General features: G+C 39.9%; 1 protein-coding gene across 1 annotated transcript in view; it reads right to left on the reverse strand.

Moving 5' to 3' along the window:
- IRAK1BP1 (interleukin 1 receptor associated kinase 1 binding protein 1) overlaps positions 1 to 10559 on the reverse strand; it is a 36638-nt gene extending 26079 nt beyond the window's left edge. Inside the window, exon 1 of the mRNA XM_047763558.1 lies at positions 10169 to 10559. Within this exon, the coding sequence (XP_047619514.1) occupies positions 10169 to 10483 (315 nt within the window). The 5' untranslated portion in view covers positions 10484 to 10559. The remainder of the gene's footprint in view (positions 1 to 10168) is intronic.
- Positions 10560 to 18528: the final 7969 nt, after the last annotated feature.

Here is an 18528-nt window from a genome sequence, read left to right on the forward strand (position 1 = left end):
GTTCTGAGGGTTTAATGAGAAGTTGTAAATAAAGTACTTGACCCAGAAGGCACTCAGCAAATGTAGATGCTACACTATTATGACATAAATATTTCCTGAAATGCTGGACCTGAATTGGTCTGTTCCTAGAAAAGTAATATTTTGATTCTGTGTAAATACAGGGTACTAATTCTGAAAAAAAAAAAAAAAAGGTTAATTTCTTTACTTTTCAAGAGAGTTTTAAAATTTAGTGAAATGAACTCTTGACCTACTCCCATCCTTGTGGACAGGGAGAACTTATATTTTATAAATTTTTATATCTTTCAAAATATATGCTAAATAAAGATTATTATGCCCAAGAATGATTTAATTATAAGTTATTTTGCAAGGTACTTAGTTATACCTGAATTTGAAGATATAAACTAATTTCAAGCTGTTTATATGATCTGGAAAATTCTAAAAAGCTTTAACTTGAAAATGTGAACTTAAGTTCCAATTATAGCTCTGATGTCTGTCACTATACAATGAAAACATTAATTCATTTTTATGATAAAGGTAGAATCTGCTCATTGTAGAAAAAGTGGAATACAGATAAATACTGCAAAACATGAAACTTTTCTGTCATTTAATATTCTTTTATGACATGTAAACATATCTTCTATTTTCTTAGTTTTTTTTTTTTACTTTTTTCCCCATTTCACTTAATACATGTAAAACTTCTGACTGAAAAATTACTAGAGAATTAATTTTAGGAAGGGTAGCTGAAAACAAAGTACCTTTTACTGTTGCATTTAATAGTGCTATTGTTTTTATAAAAATAATATCCCCTAGTTAAGGAAAACCTAATACTAAAGAACAAAGAAGAAAGTAATAATGTCTCCAAATCCTTTACTGCTAATATTTCAGTAAACATTTTATTAAATCATCTATCAATGCATGTGGAGATCTTTTTATGTGTTTACCTGCCATCTGTATACATGCTTTGGTGAGGTTCATGTTCAGATATTTTGTGCTTTTTATTTTTTTGTCTTTTTAGGGCCGCATCCACGGCGTATGGAGGTTCCTAGGCTAGGGGTCGAATGGATGCTGGAGCCACCAGCCTACACCACAGCCACAGCAACACCAGATCCAAGACATGTCTGCAACCTACACCATAGTTCACAGCAACACCAGATCCTTAAGCCACTGAGTGAGGCCAGGGATTGAACCTGTGTCCTCATGGATAGTAGTCAGTTTCGTTTCTGCTGAGCCACAATGGGAACTCCCATTTTGTACTTTTTAATTGAACTACATGTTTTCTTATTATTGAACTGAGTTATCTATATATTCTTGATTCAAGTCCCTTTTCAGATATATAATTTACAAATATTTTCACCCAATCTGTGGGAAATCTTTTTTTTTTTTTTTAAGACTTAACTTTTTCATTGCAGTTTCAGGTTCACAGCAAAATTAAGTGGAAAGTACAGAGATCTCCCATATGCCCCCTGCCCCTATAAATGCACAGCCTGCACCATTATCAACAATCCCCATCAGAGTGACACACTGGTTAGTTACCACAACTGATGGACCTACACTGACACATCATGACCACCCAAAGTCCATAGTTTACATTGGGTTCACTCTTGGTGTTGTATATCCTCTGTGTGTTTGTACAAATGACATGTGTGTACCACTGCTGTAGCACATAGATTCTTTTGATCACCCTAAAAATCCTCTTGCTCTGCCTCTTTATTCCTCCCCTTCTCTCAACTCCTGATTTTTATTAATGTCTTTATACAGTTTGCCTTTTCCAGAATGTCATATATTTGAAACATTATCATATGTAGCCTTTTCAGATTGGCTTCTTTCAATCAGTAACATTCATTTAAGTTTCTTCTATGTTTTTTCATGGCTTGATAGCTCATTTCATTTTGGCATTGAATAACATTCCATTGTCAGTTTATTTATCCCTTTATCTTCTGAAGGACATCTTGGTTGCTTCCAAATTTTGGCAATTGGATTGTCCTTTCAGTTTTTTCACTTCTTTTTCAAAGCAAAAGTTTTTAATTTTGATAAAATCCAATTTATATTTTTGTTTGTTCTTTCATGGATTGTGCTTTATTTAATGTATCTACAAAGTTATTTTCAAATCCAAGGTCAGATTTTCTCTTTTACTTTCTTCTTTTTTTATGTTTTACATTTAGGTACATCATCCATTTTGAATGAACTTTTGTATAAAGTGTGAAAGTATGAGTTGAGGTTCACTTTTTACACATGGACATTCAATGGTTTCAGCACCATTTGTTGGAAAGACTCTCCTATCTCTACTGAACTGCATTTATACCCTTAGTGTTTTTCTACCTGAGAAAGAACAAATTCTTACGAGTGGTACAATACTTATATAGTTTATCCTAGTAATTCTTTTTTTGTTTGCTTTTTAGGGCTGCACCTGAGGCACATGCAGGTTCCCAGACTAGGGGTCCAATTGGAGCTACAGCTGCTGGCCTATACCACAGCTCATGGCAGCAACATCAGATCTGAGCCGTGTCTGTAACCTACACCACAGCTCATGGGCAACACCAGATTCTTAACCCACTGAGAGAGGCCAGGGATCGAACCTACAACCTCATGGTTCCTAGTCAGATTCGTTTCCACTGAGCCATGATGGGAACTCCTACCCTGGTGCTTCTTAAAGCAACTGTGTATAGTTTGAAAGCAATATATGTAAGACAGGTATCTTATTTATAAATGTAGTCATATATTTGATAAACATTGGAATTACAAATAATATTACAGGGAATGAGGAAATAAAAATTGCCTCATAGCAATCAGACTGAGAAGTACTAAGCAGAATATAAAACAATTTTCAAGAAGACATAGACAGAACCAAAATTTCTAACAGAAACTAACTGAACTGCAATAGCAAAAGTGATTAGCATTCTTTTTCTGCTTGACTGCTGCCTTCAGAAAGCCAATTCTAGCCCCACTTTAATCCTCCCGTTTTCCTATGAAAAAATGGAATAGAATAACCAATCATCAAACTGCCCCTACGTCACTGATCCTTCCTTACACAGTAGGTCCCTGTTGGCCAACCATTCCATATACCAGAGTATGCATATGCCAATCCCAAACCCCAATATATGTTTGTTGAGTAAGTGAATAGTTGACTGAATATGTGAAAAAAATCCAATGTTTCAAAAGAAAGACAGTTAAGCAGAGGAAGTAAGTAAATGTAGTTCCAGAGGAGTGGTATCAAGATGGCAGAGGAATAAGATGTGGTGATCACCTTCTCCCACAAACACATCAAAACAAAAACAAAAGCAAAAACAAAACCATGTGCATATGCAGAACAGTTTACACTGAACACCTACTGAATGCTGGCAGAAGACCTAAATCCTCCACATAACTGGGTAGAACAAAAGGGAAAAAAAAATAGAGAGCAATAGAGAAAAAAGAAAGGAATCAGGATGGGACTAGCACTCCTGAGAGGGAGCTGTGAAAGAGGAAAGGCACCTGCAGCCTGGTAAGACAACTAACTGACAGGAAGATCAGCAGAGACAGAGGAGCCTCAAAGCCTTGGAGAAAAGCACAGCGGCAGACTGAGGAGGGAAAAGCAGAGATGGAGCCACACAGATCATCAGTGCCACCTCCCTGGACCCCACAGCCTGAGGGGCTAGGGATTGGTGTGCCACAGGCCAAGGAGCAGAACACCATAGGCGAGGGAACCTGGAAGAAGGTTTGGGCCTGCAGGAGAAGCAAGGTGCCACTGTTGGGGAGGGTGAGAGGAGGAGGTGCAGACCGACATAGGAATCTCTTTCCTTGTGCATGTTCAGACTCTCAGAGGGCGGGGGCGCCTCTGGCACTTGTGTGGGCTATAGGTGACAGCACACCTCTTGTGCAGGCTATAGCCAGCTGTGGGCCCTGACAGCCTCTTGGTTCCCTTGGCTGTGGCTCTCTGCACCTCTTGTTAGGGCTAAGGGCAGTGGGAGGCTAAGCGGGATGGGGTGCTTCTTGCATGATCTACAGGTGGTGGGGACAAACAATAGCAGTCATCTCAGAAACCAGAGGGAGGTGTGGTCTTCCACCACTAGGAGTCTGTAAAGGGGCTCCACCTTTGGCCCCAAAAGTTGGCAAAAAAGAAGGCACTGCAACCGACCACCACTCATTGTTACTCTCGCTCCCCTAGGAACACACCCGCCCTGCTGCTGCCACTGTCAAACATTCTGGGCAGCCCCCACACATGCCTGATCACTGTCACTTCCCAGGACCCTGCAACTAGAAGCAACCTGTGCAGCACCTCCTGCATGGGGTAAGCATGATGGAGTTCATTGTGTGTGGTCTACAGGTGGCAGGGGCAAACTACTGCAATTATCTCTGACTCTGGAGGTGGGTGTGGCCAACTACCACCAGCGGTTGGTGAACCGGCACCACTTGCATCCCCAGTCACCTTAGAAGTTACCACAGAGAAAGGTGCTGTGACCAAACATCAACCATTGTTGCTCTCACTCCCCTGGCTCTCAACACACACCCTGCTGCTGCCACTGCCAAATGCTCCAGGCACTGCCTAAATCTTCCTGAGGCTCATTACCACTTCCCACTGCCCTGCAACTAGGAGTAGACTGGGCCATCTTCCTGTAGGTCCTTGCAGTAGGTCTTTATAGTATAAAGAGCCCAGCAACCAGGCACTGACTACTAGCCCTGCCCATTGCCTCCGTCTCCCTGGAAACACACTCAGGGGGATAACAGCCTGCTCACATCAAAGAAAGAGACAGCAAATATCCAAACTCCCACAACAAAAATAAATAGTAACCCTCACAAAATACAAATGCTCTTGCATTAAAATAGCCCTCTAAAACTACAGTTTGGCGTCCCTAAACTCACAGAAAAAGAAAAATATAAGTAAAATGAAGAAGCTCAGGAACTATTCCCAGTCAACAGAACAGGAGAATTCACCTGAAGCAGCAAATAATGAAGCAGACCTCTGCAGTCTAACAGGCACTGAGTTCAAAAGGGAGATAGTGAAAATACTGAAGAAAATAAGGGTGAATATGAAGGAATTAAGAGCGCATATAAACAGTAATGCAGATTACTTTAGAAAGGAACTAGAAAATATGAGGAACCAAGAAAAATTAGAAAATTCATTTGCAGAGTTGCAAACTGAGTTAAAGTTATTAAAGAGCAGAATTAATAATGCAGAAAAATGAATTAGTGACTTGGAAGACAGAATGATGCAAATCACACAACCCGGACAGAAGACAGAAAACCAAGTTAAAAAAACATGAAAGCAATATAAGAGATCTATGGGATAATATAGGAATTCCAGAAGGAGAAGGAAAAGAAAAGGGGATTGAAAATACATTTTAAAAAATTATGTCTGAAAACTTTCCAAATCTAAAAAAAACAGATATTAAGATACAGGAAGCACAGAAGGCCCCAAACAAGCGAATCCAAACAGGCCCAAACCAAGACATATTATAATAAAGATGGCAAAGTTAAAGATGAAGAGAAGATTCTAAAGGCAGCAATAGAAATGCAAAGTGTTAATTACAAGGGAACCCCCTTAAGGCTATCAGCTGATTCCTCTACAGAAACACTACAGGCCAGAAGAGAGTGGCAAGACATATTCAAAGGTCTAAAAAGGAAAAATTTGCAGCCTAGACTACTCTACCCAGCAAGAATATCATTTAAAAGAGGAGAAATAATCAATTTCTCCAACAAACAAAAGCTAAACAGCAAATCTAAACCCATTCTAAAGGAAATACTGAAAGGGCTTCTCTAGATTAAAAGAGAACTAAGAAGAAATAGAATGGAGGAAATCATAATTGGAAAGCAATCACTTAAATAAGCCAGTATACAGATCTAAAAAGAAAAAAAAGTGTAAAGTGACAATAAACATAAGAAACAGCAAAGAGGACAAACATGAAGATGTTAAAAAGGACTTTAAAATCATAGACTGTAGGGAAGAAAGGTGAGAAAATATTGACTTTTTTTTTTAATGTGTTTGAGCCTACATGACTGTCATGCTAAAGTAAGCAGATACAGAAAAGGGTTAACATACTTGAAAAACAGGGAAACCACAAATCAAAACCAAACATTACATTCACAAAAACTAAAAAGAAAAGTACACAAGAATAAAATAGATGGAAATCATCCAACCAAAAAAAGAAAAAAGGAGAAACATAGAATCAACTGGAAAACAAGGTTTAAAAAGGCGAGAAAAACATATTTATCTTTCTCTTTCTGACTTACTTCACTCAGTATGAGCGCTCTAGTTCCATCCATGCTGCTACGAATGGCATTATTTTGTTCTTTTTTATGGCTAAGTAGTATGAGTATGAGATCCTGCTGTGCAGCACTGGGAGCTATGTCTAGTCACTTATGATAGAGCAATGATAATGTGAGAAAAAAGAATCTGTACATGCATGTGTTACTGGGTCACCATGCTGTATAGCAGAAAATTGACAGAACAATGTAAACCAGTTATGATGGAAAAAAATAAAAATCATTATATACCAGTAATTACCTTAAATGTCAATGGACTTAATGCTCCAATCCAGTTATTGATAATCTTAATTTTTGAAGTTGGCAATGTTAAAGAAAAAAATTATGCCCACTGTGCCAAGGATATATTTCTAGTGAAGATGTAAACTTATCTTCCTAGAGGTTTAACTTTTCATAAGCATAAAAAAATACATAAGCCAGGAATTAATGTCAAAAGAACATAATTAAGAACATGTATAAATACCTAACAACATTTTGCCACCGTTTTTAATAATGAAAAGCTGAAGCCAACTCATATGAAATGTTCAATCTGTTCCTATTACTCCCTGTCTTAATGTGGGTACACCCAGAAACAGACTCTAAGATGAGGATTTGAGTTCAAGCAGATTATTTTTAAGGTAATTCCAAAAACACCACAGTGGAGTACGACATGGAACAGAGAAAGAAAGAAAACCATTATAGTGTGTTGTCAAGCAGTCACCACTGTGAGCAACTGAAACTTGGTCCTGCAGAGAAACTCTGGGAGCTGGGGTACAACACATGCTGGAGGGCTATCTTGCCCAAGCAAGGAGTCTGAGGTCCCTTTCCACCCCCTCCCCTCAGCTGTTAGTTGAAGGCTGCTGGAGCAGGGGAGGGGCTGTTAATTTTCTGGTATGACTGGCTCACCCATTTCTAAGTGAATTCCTGCAGCAAGGGAAAGCTCTGTGGGGCATCATTAGCATCTGCAACATCCCACACCTAAAACTCCATCAGCCACTGCCAAGACAAGAAAGCAGCAACATGCTATCGTGGTTAAAGTGCATGGGCTCTGAAGTCAAAGTTCTTGACTAGAGTTTTCCTAACTGTGCGCCCTGGGGCCTCCACGCTCTGCCTACAGCTTTCTTCTTTGATCTCGTGATTACCCTCTGTTATGTCCAGGTACTCCTGTGTCCCAGCCATACTGAACTGCATCCACCTAGTGCTCTGAATACATATGCTTGCTGCATTGTAGTATATGGAACCAAAATGCTTTACCTTCAGCTATTGTTTAGGATTTGACACAGTGGTACTTCCATCATGAAATCTTTCTGGAATTCCTCAGGTAAAATGAACATTATTTTCTTTCTTACTCAGCTGTATTGTATCATGTACACACTTTCATCACAACACTACACAGTAATCTATTCCTATAATAAGACTCCTTCAGCACAATGCCTATGTTTCACTCTTTCTCTCTTTCTGGGGCCTAGCAACATGCCTGAGGCATCCATTACAAATCTATCAAAAATTATTAATAGGCAAATACTGGAGCTTACAGTCTATGGGGGGATTATAACAAGCCAGAAATTAATTATGTATTATATTAAATGCTATTTAAAAATGAACAGTGATGCTTAATAAATGTTTGATGGCTAAATGAGTATATACTGCTAAAAACTTTAAAACATTGTTCCATGAAAACAACACTACAAATGAAGGTTATGCCTCCACATGTGAAACTATATGACCATAAAACTATATCTGACCAATAAGGTAGTTCAACTAATAGTTTATTCATTTAGTACTTCATTATTTTTTATTTTGTTCATTTAAAGACCATTTTCTAACTACACATTATGTGATGTGTTTGAAACATAACCTATGAATGCAAAGCAATTAAGAAACAAAATTGTCTCTGCTCTGAAGAGGTTTAGAGTATGGAGGAGAGGTTAAGTAAAGCAACAATTATAGTACAGAATGATACGCTTTATTAAAGGGGGGATAGAGTGTGGTATGGCAGGGACTAGTGTTACCTTAGGAAAGGAATGTTCAAGATGAGCTTGGGCTGGTTTTTAAAGGAAAAGCAAATGGGAGTCAAGAGACAAGAAATGAAAAGAGAAAGAGACAAGAAATGAAAAGTTGGTATCCATCTATTAAGCAAAAAGGTTAGGAATGTGAGGGGCCCTTCAAGCAGGGGAGTGATGTTACAAACCCAGATTCCAAAGTTTAAAACGAAGAAAGACCTTGTGAAGAGCCATTATAATTCATCCTGAAAAATAACAGAAATGATTTTTTGCATTATCTACTGAACAAATTATTTATAGGACTGCTTTCTTCCATAAGCAGAGATACCTGGGAGATTATTGACCTCAGTTACGTCTTGTCTTAAACACTAAGTCTTAATGTAATTACTGTAAGTTGGATGTAATGATTCATTTTGTTCTACATATTAAAATTTACAGCCACGTGAGCTCAGTTTACATTTTAGGTAAATAACTTAAGAATTATATTATTCAAACAGGGCTTTAGCACAGGCAGCATTTTTTTGTGAGAAAATATTTTCCATATATTAAACTCATTTTATTCACCTTAGTTATAATTAGCATTTGAATTCTTCTAAGCTGTAAAATCATTTAGAGACATCTTTTCCAAATGACATCTTTTTTTTTCCTTTAAAGGGCTGCACCTGGGGCATATGGATGTTCCCAATGCCAGGAATTGAATCTGAGCTGCGGCTGCAGCCTATACCACAGCCACAGCAAGAGTGGATCTGAGCAGCATCTGAGACCTATACAGCTGCTTGTGGCAATGCTGGATCCTTAACTCACTGAGCAAGGCAAAGGATCGAACTAGTGTCCTCATGGAGACAAGGGCAGGTCCTTAACCTGCTGAGCCACATTGGGAACTCACCAAACTCCACGTTTATAAATGCGGTACAAATAAATATATTTTCTCCTTAAAGACTTGCTTTTGGGGGGTTTGTGTCAATTCTAGCAAAAGAAGCACTTTTATGAACTCATGTTAGGGTGCATGAATCACAGCTGTGGGCCTTTAGAATCCTACTCTGTAAAATGAAGAAACTGATGTAACTGACACATTCTGTGCTTCCTAATTTTCTTCCATGCTAATTATCTGGAACCTAGATTTTGGTTTCAGGAATACAGGAGTTCAAACACAGCCCTGGCTGAAGTTCAGAGCATTACTTAATCTCCTTAAATATGGAAAGTGGGTATATTAAAACCTGCCTAAATGGGCTGTTGTGCAGACTAAATAAAGCTAGTTCATTTTTTTTTTCCTTTTCTTTTCTTAGAAGCAGGCTTAAGGTAAGATTTATTTAGTGATTGGTCTCATGGACCTCTGTGGTAAGTAAAGGTATTTCATAAATGTGGCCTCTACAATATACTGGCTTTTCTTTTTAAGCTAAAACTAAAAAAATTGGGGGTTTTTTAGAGTTTAAAATGAAAAGGGATGCAATTTCCCCCACTTCCTACCCCCAATACACGTGTTATTCTTTGCGAAAAATACTGAAGAACTAGTTCATGCAAAGCTTTTATCAGGTTGGGAGGAAAGGGGCTTTTCACTTGTCAATTCCGTGGTGCAGAATAAATTAAAAAAATAATTAGTCTCCAGCACACTACTTAGGCAAGCATTTACATCTAATGTTTCAAGTTTAACAGTTTGTCAAAATAAGAAAATAAATCGCAAATATCGCCAAATAAAACCCCACTTAATTTGCACTCTTTAATTTTACAAGTCACTGTCGCTGATAATTCCTTTCATTTAGAAGGAGGAGCCAAAGATTCACTCCTTAGATCCTCGCGCCAGCGAATGCACAAAACAGAAAGGTGTCCCAGACGCTCAAGACCCTAGACATCCACAAACCCCCGCCCCAGGGGCGCGACGGGGCATGAACCTCCGCCGAAGGGTTGCCTCGATCCAGCTCGAAGCACCTCCCAGACACAGCTCTCACCTGCACGCCCTGCTGCTGGAGGCTTTGAGTGATGTAGTCCAGGCGGCGGCAAACGCTCTTCTTGGCCTCGGCAGCCGCCTCCTTGGTGCTGCTCACTCGCACCGCCACATGCGCCCGGTCGGGCCTCGCAGACACCTCTGCTGTGCCGCTTACGTGCACCTCGCGGGTGGCAGTTTGGGCCTGTGCGGAAGAGAGAGGGCGGCGAAGTCCAGGCAGCGTCTCTCCGCCCGAGAGCAGATTGTTCTCCCGGTCCCGGTCGACCCAGGGAACCAGTTCCAAGAAGACCCGCGACTGCGGGGCCCGTTGCAACGACATTGTGATGGCAGCTGGGTTTCCATAACAACGCGGAGCCAACGGCGGCCGAAAGGGCCCAAGCGCCGTAGAGCTTGCTCCTGCGCGGCGCAAGGGATGCCGGGATGGGTTTGAAGGTCCTGTAGCTCCTTGAGGGTGTGAGCTGGGCTCAGTGAAAGATTTTGCAGCATAACCTTGACAGGTTGTTGGCTGGGTTCGTGGTTATGGTTTTCAACTTGTTCACCTCCCGGCTTTCAAAAATCTTAGCGAGGTTTGTCTGCGGCCTGCGTCTTAGTGAGCTCCGCTTTTCCACGCCCACGTACTGCCTGGACTCCAAAGTTTCCAGGGAGGCCCAGGGGGGCGCCTTTATATTTCGTAGAGGCGGGTCTGCGGTTGGCACAGCTTTGTCACTGCTTTTGTGTGACTTCACTATTCCACGTAGGTTCAGTGGAAGCTTTTTGGAACTCACAGCACCAAAGATCGAGAGAGATTTCTGTTGGAATGATGTGCTTTTTACTCCTTCGAGCTTGGGAGTTTATGAGTCCTTGAATCTCAGTTTAGTATGTACACGTTTAACATTTGCAATGTGCTTAGAGAGTCCTTGCTGTGTGGATAGCAGAAAATAATGGATAGCAAATACTAGTAATAGCTAACACTTTGGCATGATTTTCAAGTGTCTGGAATTTTCGCTAAAATCCCTGGAATGGTTCTGGCCTTGTGTATGGAAAGGAGAAACTCACATGGTATCAGAGAACTTTCTACATGGACATTGCAGAGCCTGTACGACTTAGAACTTGTCCTAACTCTTTGCTTAAGAGAACAACGCAATCCTAAACCCAGTGAGTCAAGTAGATATTCCTCTTACCGCTAAGTAATGATCTTTAAAAAATAGCTGTACTGTCCCTTGGAAAGCTAATTGGGGGCGGGGGGGGGGGGGAGGGGAGGAAGGACAGTCATTCTTTGAAAGGAGCCTACAAAAGCCAACTAAATCCTCGGGTAGTTTATCATTTTTCTTTTATTTTTGGTTTGTAAAGTAATTCTATGTTACTGATAATGGTACTCACCCCTCCTTCATTTGACTTCACTTCTATTGGGTAAAAGTAATTTTGTATATATTTATTTTGATGTTTATTGTTAGTTTAAAACAATTATGTATTAGCATTTTAATTTAAAAACTTTTAAGACTTTCCTACTATAATTTAAAAATATAATAATTTGAGTCATCCAAAATAATGTTTCTTGAATTTCGTGGAAAATTCTTTTTCCTTAATGATAAACATGGAACAATATAATCTCCAAAATGAGCTACTGAATGAATGAATGTCATAAATAAGAAGCATAGGAGTTTTAAGTGTGTATATTTAGGATATGATAAAATAGATTTCAAATGGGAAAATCAATAGGTGGTATTGGTTGACTATGTGAAAAAAGTATTGATTTGAATCTTAGATCATGCAGTAAAAATAAAATTCAGATGAGACCAAAAAAATAGGAAGAGAACATGGGTGAGTATAAATATAATTCTGGAAACGGAAAGGACTTTTTAGGCATTGTTTCAAATGCAGCAACTGTAAGGAAAGGTTTGAAATATTTGACTACACTAAAACGACATCATTATTATAGAACAAAACAAAAATGTGAAGGAGTGCAAATAAATTGAGAAAAAAATATATTTTTAAAAAGCTAATCACCTTAATGTTAAGTGAGCCCTTATCAAAATAATAAAAGTGGATAATAAACCCAGAGGCAAATGTTGGTCAGCTGTGACCAGCCAGGGTTGCTGTAACAAAATAACACAGACTGGGTGGCTTAACCAAAATTTGTTTCCTCTGGAGGCAGGGAATCCAGGGTCAAGGTGTTAACAGGTTTAATGTTTCCTGAGGCCTCTCTTCTTGATTTGCAGCCAGCCTTCTCAGCATGTCCCCACATGGTCTTTTCTGTGTGTGCAAGTATGCCTGGTGTTTCTTCATCTTCTTTTGAGAACACCATTTCTATTGGATTAGAACTCTACCCTAATGACCTAATTTAACCTTAATCTCCTCTTAAAAGACCTGTCTCTAAATACAGTCATATGGGGGGTTAGCGCATCAGCCTATGAATCTGGGTGGTGGTGGTGAGGAGGGACACAATTCAGTCCATAACACAAGTCAATAAAACAGAAATACTAATAGTGTCTCTTATGAGAAAAAACTGTTTATTCTTACTCAGTATTTAAAAAAATGCAAATTTAACCATACAAAAATATCCTTTTTTGAACTATCATTTTGGAAAATGATAAAGGAAAATAGGAATGAAGATGGAATAGATAAAAGTAATTTTGAAAGAAGGGAACAGTTCATGGTGACAGAAGTATATAGTGAATAAAAGAGAGAGATAAACCAAAGCTGACAAAGGTTTCCTGTTTGGAGAACTGGGAAAATGAATGAAAATAATAGAGTGTATCTGTTCAGTTCACAACTACCCAGTTCTCCCTGAGTCAATGCTGAGCCTCTAGCAACCATTTTGAATAATATGACTTTTGACTCTGTTCTTTATGCAATTTGATTAGACCCAGAATAGGTGGACATGAACAGGATTCAAGGCAGGCCACTTAGAGGTTTTCTGTTTTTGTTTTTTATTCATGGGAATCTATTTACACCCAATTTTAAAAATTTAGTCTCTCAGATGGTGGATCATGACATACATCTGTCTATTTGTCTAACCTTGGAACGATATAGATTTGCCATCTTTCACATACCACTTCTAATAGCGAAGGAGAAAATGTCAGTGTGCCAGTATATAGAGAAAAGGAAAGAAAATGAGCGAGAGAGAGGAAATGATACATACAGAGAGGAACAGAGATGAGATTAAGAATTGAAATGCAATTCTAATCTGCGTTTATAGAATTTTCCTTAGGTCTGGCTTCTCTTCCACCCTGGAGTTCTAAAAATATTCCTGTGTCCTGTTTTCATTCACAAGTGGGTTGACTGAGCTTTATGTTATCTTAAAACTAAGAATTTTAACTGATAATAGCAGATATCATAGGGGAATTTGAATTAAACTCATATAGCTTTCAGCCTTAAAGAATTTATATAGAGCTCCACACAAAGTGGATCACTAGATGCATAGCTTAAAGCTTTACCCTTTGAGAAAATTTTGTTTTCACTGTCATTCAGTTGAATAATCCTGTCATGCAACTCCTTTGTATTTACAATTGGAACCTGTTTATCTAGCCAACCTACCCATAAACCTATCCATAAAACCACAGGCTTTTTCCTTCTACTTTAGGAATTAATATAAGAACATTTATGTAACTATTGGTGTGAGCTCAGAATGGTGTTCTAGTGCAACCATGGTGGGTGGCATGGGAATCTGGGTAACCTACTCATTCAGCTTGTTTATGATAATATGGTGTATCAGTTTGATTGATTTGCAGTTATTGAACCATCCTTGCATCCCTGAAATAAATCCCACCTGATCATGTTATATGATATATATGTGTGTGTGTGTGTGTGTGCACGTGTGTAGTATTGATATATATATATATATATAGTTGAATTCAGGTTGCTAATATTTTGTTGAGGATTTTTGCATCTATTTTCATCAGATTATGGGCCTGTACTTCTCTCTCTCTTTTTTTTTTTTTTTGTAGTATCTTCATATGGTTTTGGTATCAGGTACTGGCAGCCTAGTAGAATGAATTCGGGAGTGTTGCCTCCTCTTCAGTTTTTAGGAATAGTTTGAGAAGTATAGGTCTTAGCTCTTATATGTTTGGTAGAATTCCCCTCTAAAGATGTCTGGTCATTGAATTTCATTTGCTGGATTTTTTTTTTATTACAAGTTGAAGTGTGTATTAATTAACTTTTCCTTCAAGAATGAGGGAAAAATAGAGATCTTTTCAGACATGCAGACTTAGAGAGTTTAGCACCTATAGTCTCTCATTAAATGTATATAATATGCCTGTATAATATGAGTAAGTCCAAGGAGAAAGCGTGGCATAGAAGAAACAACAGTAATCACAGAAATTGGTAACATGTCAATAAATTTAATTAGTTCCTTATGAAAATGCTTTTTAAAAATTTGCATGTGAATGTTTAAGCAAGAATTAAAACAAATTAAAAAAAAAACCTCTAGACAATTGAAACAAAAGAGGAGGACAGACAGTCATTGCATTTGGTTAAAGGATCTTAAGGTCCTCAGTGGTCTCAACAAGAGGGTAGAGATACTTTAGACATAATTATAATACTTTCTAGTTAATTACCTATGAAATATGCATAAGCAAATGAAATTCAAGGAGGCAGAAAAGAAGGGTCAACAAGGAAGGTGAAAGTTTAAGATAGCACAATATTGTGGAGCCACAGGATGTAAAATTTTCAAAAAGAGAAAGTGATTAATGGCTAATGAGGAGTTCCTGCTGCACAGTGGGATAAGGATCTGGTGTTGTTGTAGATGTGGTGTAGTTTACAGCTATGGCTTGGATTTGATTTCTGGCTAAGGAACTTACATATACCATGGGCACAGGCCTCACCCCCCCCCAAAAAAAATCAAAAGATACAGGTGGGTAAAATTTTGAGGATAGAGATAAGTCTATTGAATAATTGAGTAAAATATTTGGAAGATAGTTCATGACTTTCAAGGAATTGTTTTATTAGGAACTGAATGACAAGGCTTAAGGAATGAGTGAGTGACTAGAAAGGGAGGAAGAGATAGCATTTGTTGACACTTTCTTAAGTTAATACAGTCTTTTTTTTTTAAGAAAAAGTAATTTTATTCAGGCTGTCCAGGAAAGAAGGGAAATAATAGCCTACTTTACTTCACAAATACCCAAACACTTGAAATACGAACCAAAACTTTATAACAGACATAATCACAAAAAAGAGAAAGGGGTTCAAACAAAACACTACAGAAAATAAATCACAAAGAAAGAGAGCCAAAGAAGAAAGGATCAAAAAAGAACCACAAGTGCAACCAGAAAATAATCGAATTGTTAATTGTTATTGGCAATGAGCATATACCTATTAATAATTACTTTAAGTGGAATAAATAATCTGATTAGAAGATGTAGAATGGCTGAATGGATTAAAAACAATTAGAACCATATATTTACTACCTATAAGAGACTCACTTCAGATTTAAAGATACAGACTGAAATTGAAGGGACGGAAAAAGTTATTCCATGGAAGTGGAAAAAGAAAGAGAGCAATACTTTGATCAGAGAAATTGACTATAAAACAGAAGGTAAAAGACAAATGGCATTGCATAATGATAAAGGTATTAATTTAACAAGAAGATTCAATAATTATAAATGCTTATGCATCAAACATAGGAGCACCCAAATACCTAAAGCAAATATTAACAAACATGAAGGGAGAAATTCACAGTAACATAATAACAGCGCACTTTAACACCCATTTACATCAATGGACATTTTATCAAGCTAGAAAATCAATAAGACACTAGCTTTAAATGATACATCATACTAGATACACCTAGTTGTTTATCTGATACATGCTGATGTAGTATATAGATGAAGAATGCACACTTTTCAAGTTCACAGGGAATAGATAGATCTCCAGGAAAGATCACATGCTAGGCCATAAAACAAGTCTCAATACATTTGAAGATTGAAATAATATCAGATATCTTTTCCAAAGCTCTAATGGTGTGAAACTTGAAGTCAGTTACCAGAGAAAAGTGCTAAAACCAGAAACACATGGAAGATAGATAATATGTGCTAAATAAACAGTGGGTCACTGAAGAAATCAAAATCAAAATAAAAAAATACCTCAAGATAAATGAAAATGAAGAAACAATGATCCAAAATCTGTGAGGTATAGCAAGCAGTTCTAAAAGAAAGGTTTATAATGATACAGGCCTACCTTTAGTAAGCAAGAAAAATCTCAATCTAAATCTTATACCTAAAGAAACTAAGAATAAAGAAAATCTAAAGTTAGTAGAAGGAAAGAAATAATAAAAGTCAAAGCAGAGGGCAGAGCAAGATGGAGGGGGAGTAGGAGGACGCGCTCACCTTCTCCCACAAACACATCAAAAAAACCATCTACATGTAAAACGACTCACACAGAACATCAAATGAACGCTGGCAGAAGAAGTTAAACCTCCAAAAAGGACAAGAAACTTGACATAACTGGGTAGAACAAAAAAAAAAAAAAAGGAGTCAGGACTGGACTAGCATTCCTGAAAGGGAGGTGTGAAGGAGGAAAGGAACCCACACCCTGGGAAGCCACCTAACTGACAGAAAAATCAGCTGAGAAGGAGGGACCTCAAAGTTGCAGAGAAAAGCGCAGCAGCTGGACTGAGGAGGGCCAAGCAGAGTGAGAGCCATACAGACCATCTGAACCACCAGCCCAGACACCACAGCCTGAGATGCTCAGGGGAGGCTGGGTGCTGTGTGCTGACACTTAGACTTCGGGGGTCAGTCTCTGGGAGAGGGCTGGGGTTGGCAGTGTGGAGACAGCCAAAAGGGCTAAGAAGCAGTGCGCTGTGGGTGGGGGACCAGTATGCTATGGGCTGGGGAGGGGAACACGAGGTAGAGGGAACCTGGAAAAGGTCTGGGCCTACAGGAGAGGCAAGGTGCCATTGTTGGGAAGGGTGAGAGGAGGAGAGGGGGAGCACCATAGAATCTCTGTTGCACAGTGTCTGCACATTCCCCCAGACCCCCGGGCTCTCAGATGGCAGGGCAACTCTGGTGAGGCTATGGGTGGTGAGAAGCCTCTTGTTCATTTAACGGAGACTGGGTGCTTCTTGTGCAGGCTACCAGTGGCTGGGCATCTCGTGTGGGCTAAGGGCATTGGGGCTAAGTGTGATGTGGTGCCTCTTACACTATCTACAAGTGGTAGGGACAGACCACAGCAGTTGACTCTGAGGCCAGAGAGAGGTGTGGCTTGCCACCACTGGGGGCCTGTGTTTTGGCTCCACCTGTGGCCCCATATGCTGTTGCACTCAATCCCCTGAGAACACACCCGCCCTGCAGCTGCTGCTGCCAAAAACCCTTGGTAGCACCCAGACACTTGGTCACTGTCCCTTCCCAAGAACCTAAAACTAGGAACAGCTGGTATAGCACCCCCTGCATGGGCTAAGTGGGACAGGGTGCTTCTCACATGGCAGGGGAAAACCATTGCAGTTATTTCTGACTCCAGATGTGGCTGTGGCCCACAGACACTGGGGATAACTGAACAAAAATCACCTGTGTCCCCAACCACCTCAGAGGGTACCACAGAGAAGGACATTGCAACAGAACACCACCTGTTGTTGCTCTCCCCTGGGAGCACACTTGCTCTGCTGCTGCCACTGACAAATGCTCTGGGCAGTGCCCAGACCCTTGATCACTGTCCCTTCCCAGGAACCTGCAACCAGGAGCAGCTTGTGTAGCACCTCCTGTGGGGGCTAAGCAGGACGAGGTGCTTCTTGCATGGCCTACAGGAGGTGGGGGCAAACCAGCATAGTTATCTCTGGCTGCAGAGGTGGGAGTGGCCTACTACCAATAGGGGTCCGTCAACAGGCACCACTTGCAGCCCCATCACCTCAAGTCCACTACAGAGGAGGGCACTGTGACCAAACATCACCTGTTGGTGCTCTCCCATCCCTGGGAACACACCCACCATGCTGCTGCCACTGCTGAAGCCTCTGGGCAGTACCAACACGCTTGATCTCTGTCACTTCCCAGGATGCTGAAACTAGGAGCAGCCTATGCAGCACCTCCTATGTGGGCTAAGTGAGATGGAATGCTTCATGCATGGTCTACAGGTAGCAGGGGCAAACCACCACAGTTATCACTGACTCCAGAGGTGGTCATGGCCTGCTACCACTAGGGGGTCCCTGAACAGGCACCACCTGCGGTTCCAATCACCTCAGAGGAGGCCATTGCAATTGAACACTAGATGATGTTGCTCTCACTCCCCTGGAACTCATGCACCCTGCTGATGCTACTGCCAAGCGCTCTTGGACACCTTGTAGATTTGCCTAGAGCTCATTACCACTTCCCAGGGCCCTGCAACTAGGAGTAGCCTGTGCCACCTTCCTGAAGATCCTTGCTGCTGTTGAGAGCCCAGCAACCAGGCACTGACTGGACC

The sequence above is a fragment of the Phacochoerus africanus genome, chromosome 2, assembly GCF_016906955.1.
Source record: "Phacochoerus africanus isolate WHEZ1 chromosome 2, ROS_Pafr_v1, whole genome shotgun sequence".
In the NCBI taxonomy this organism is placed as follows: Eukaryota; Metazoa; Chordata; class Mammalia; order Artiodactyla; family Suidae; genus Phacochoerus; species Phacochoerus africanus.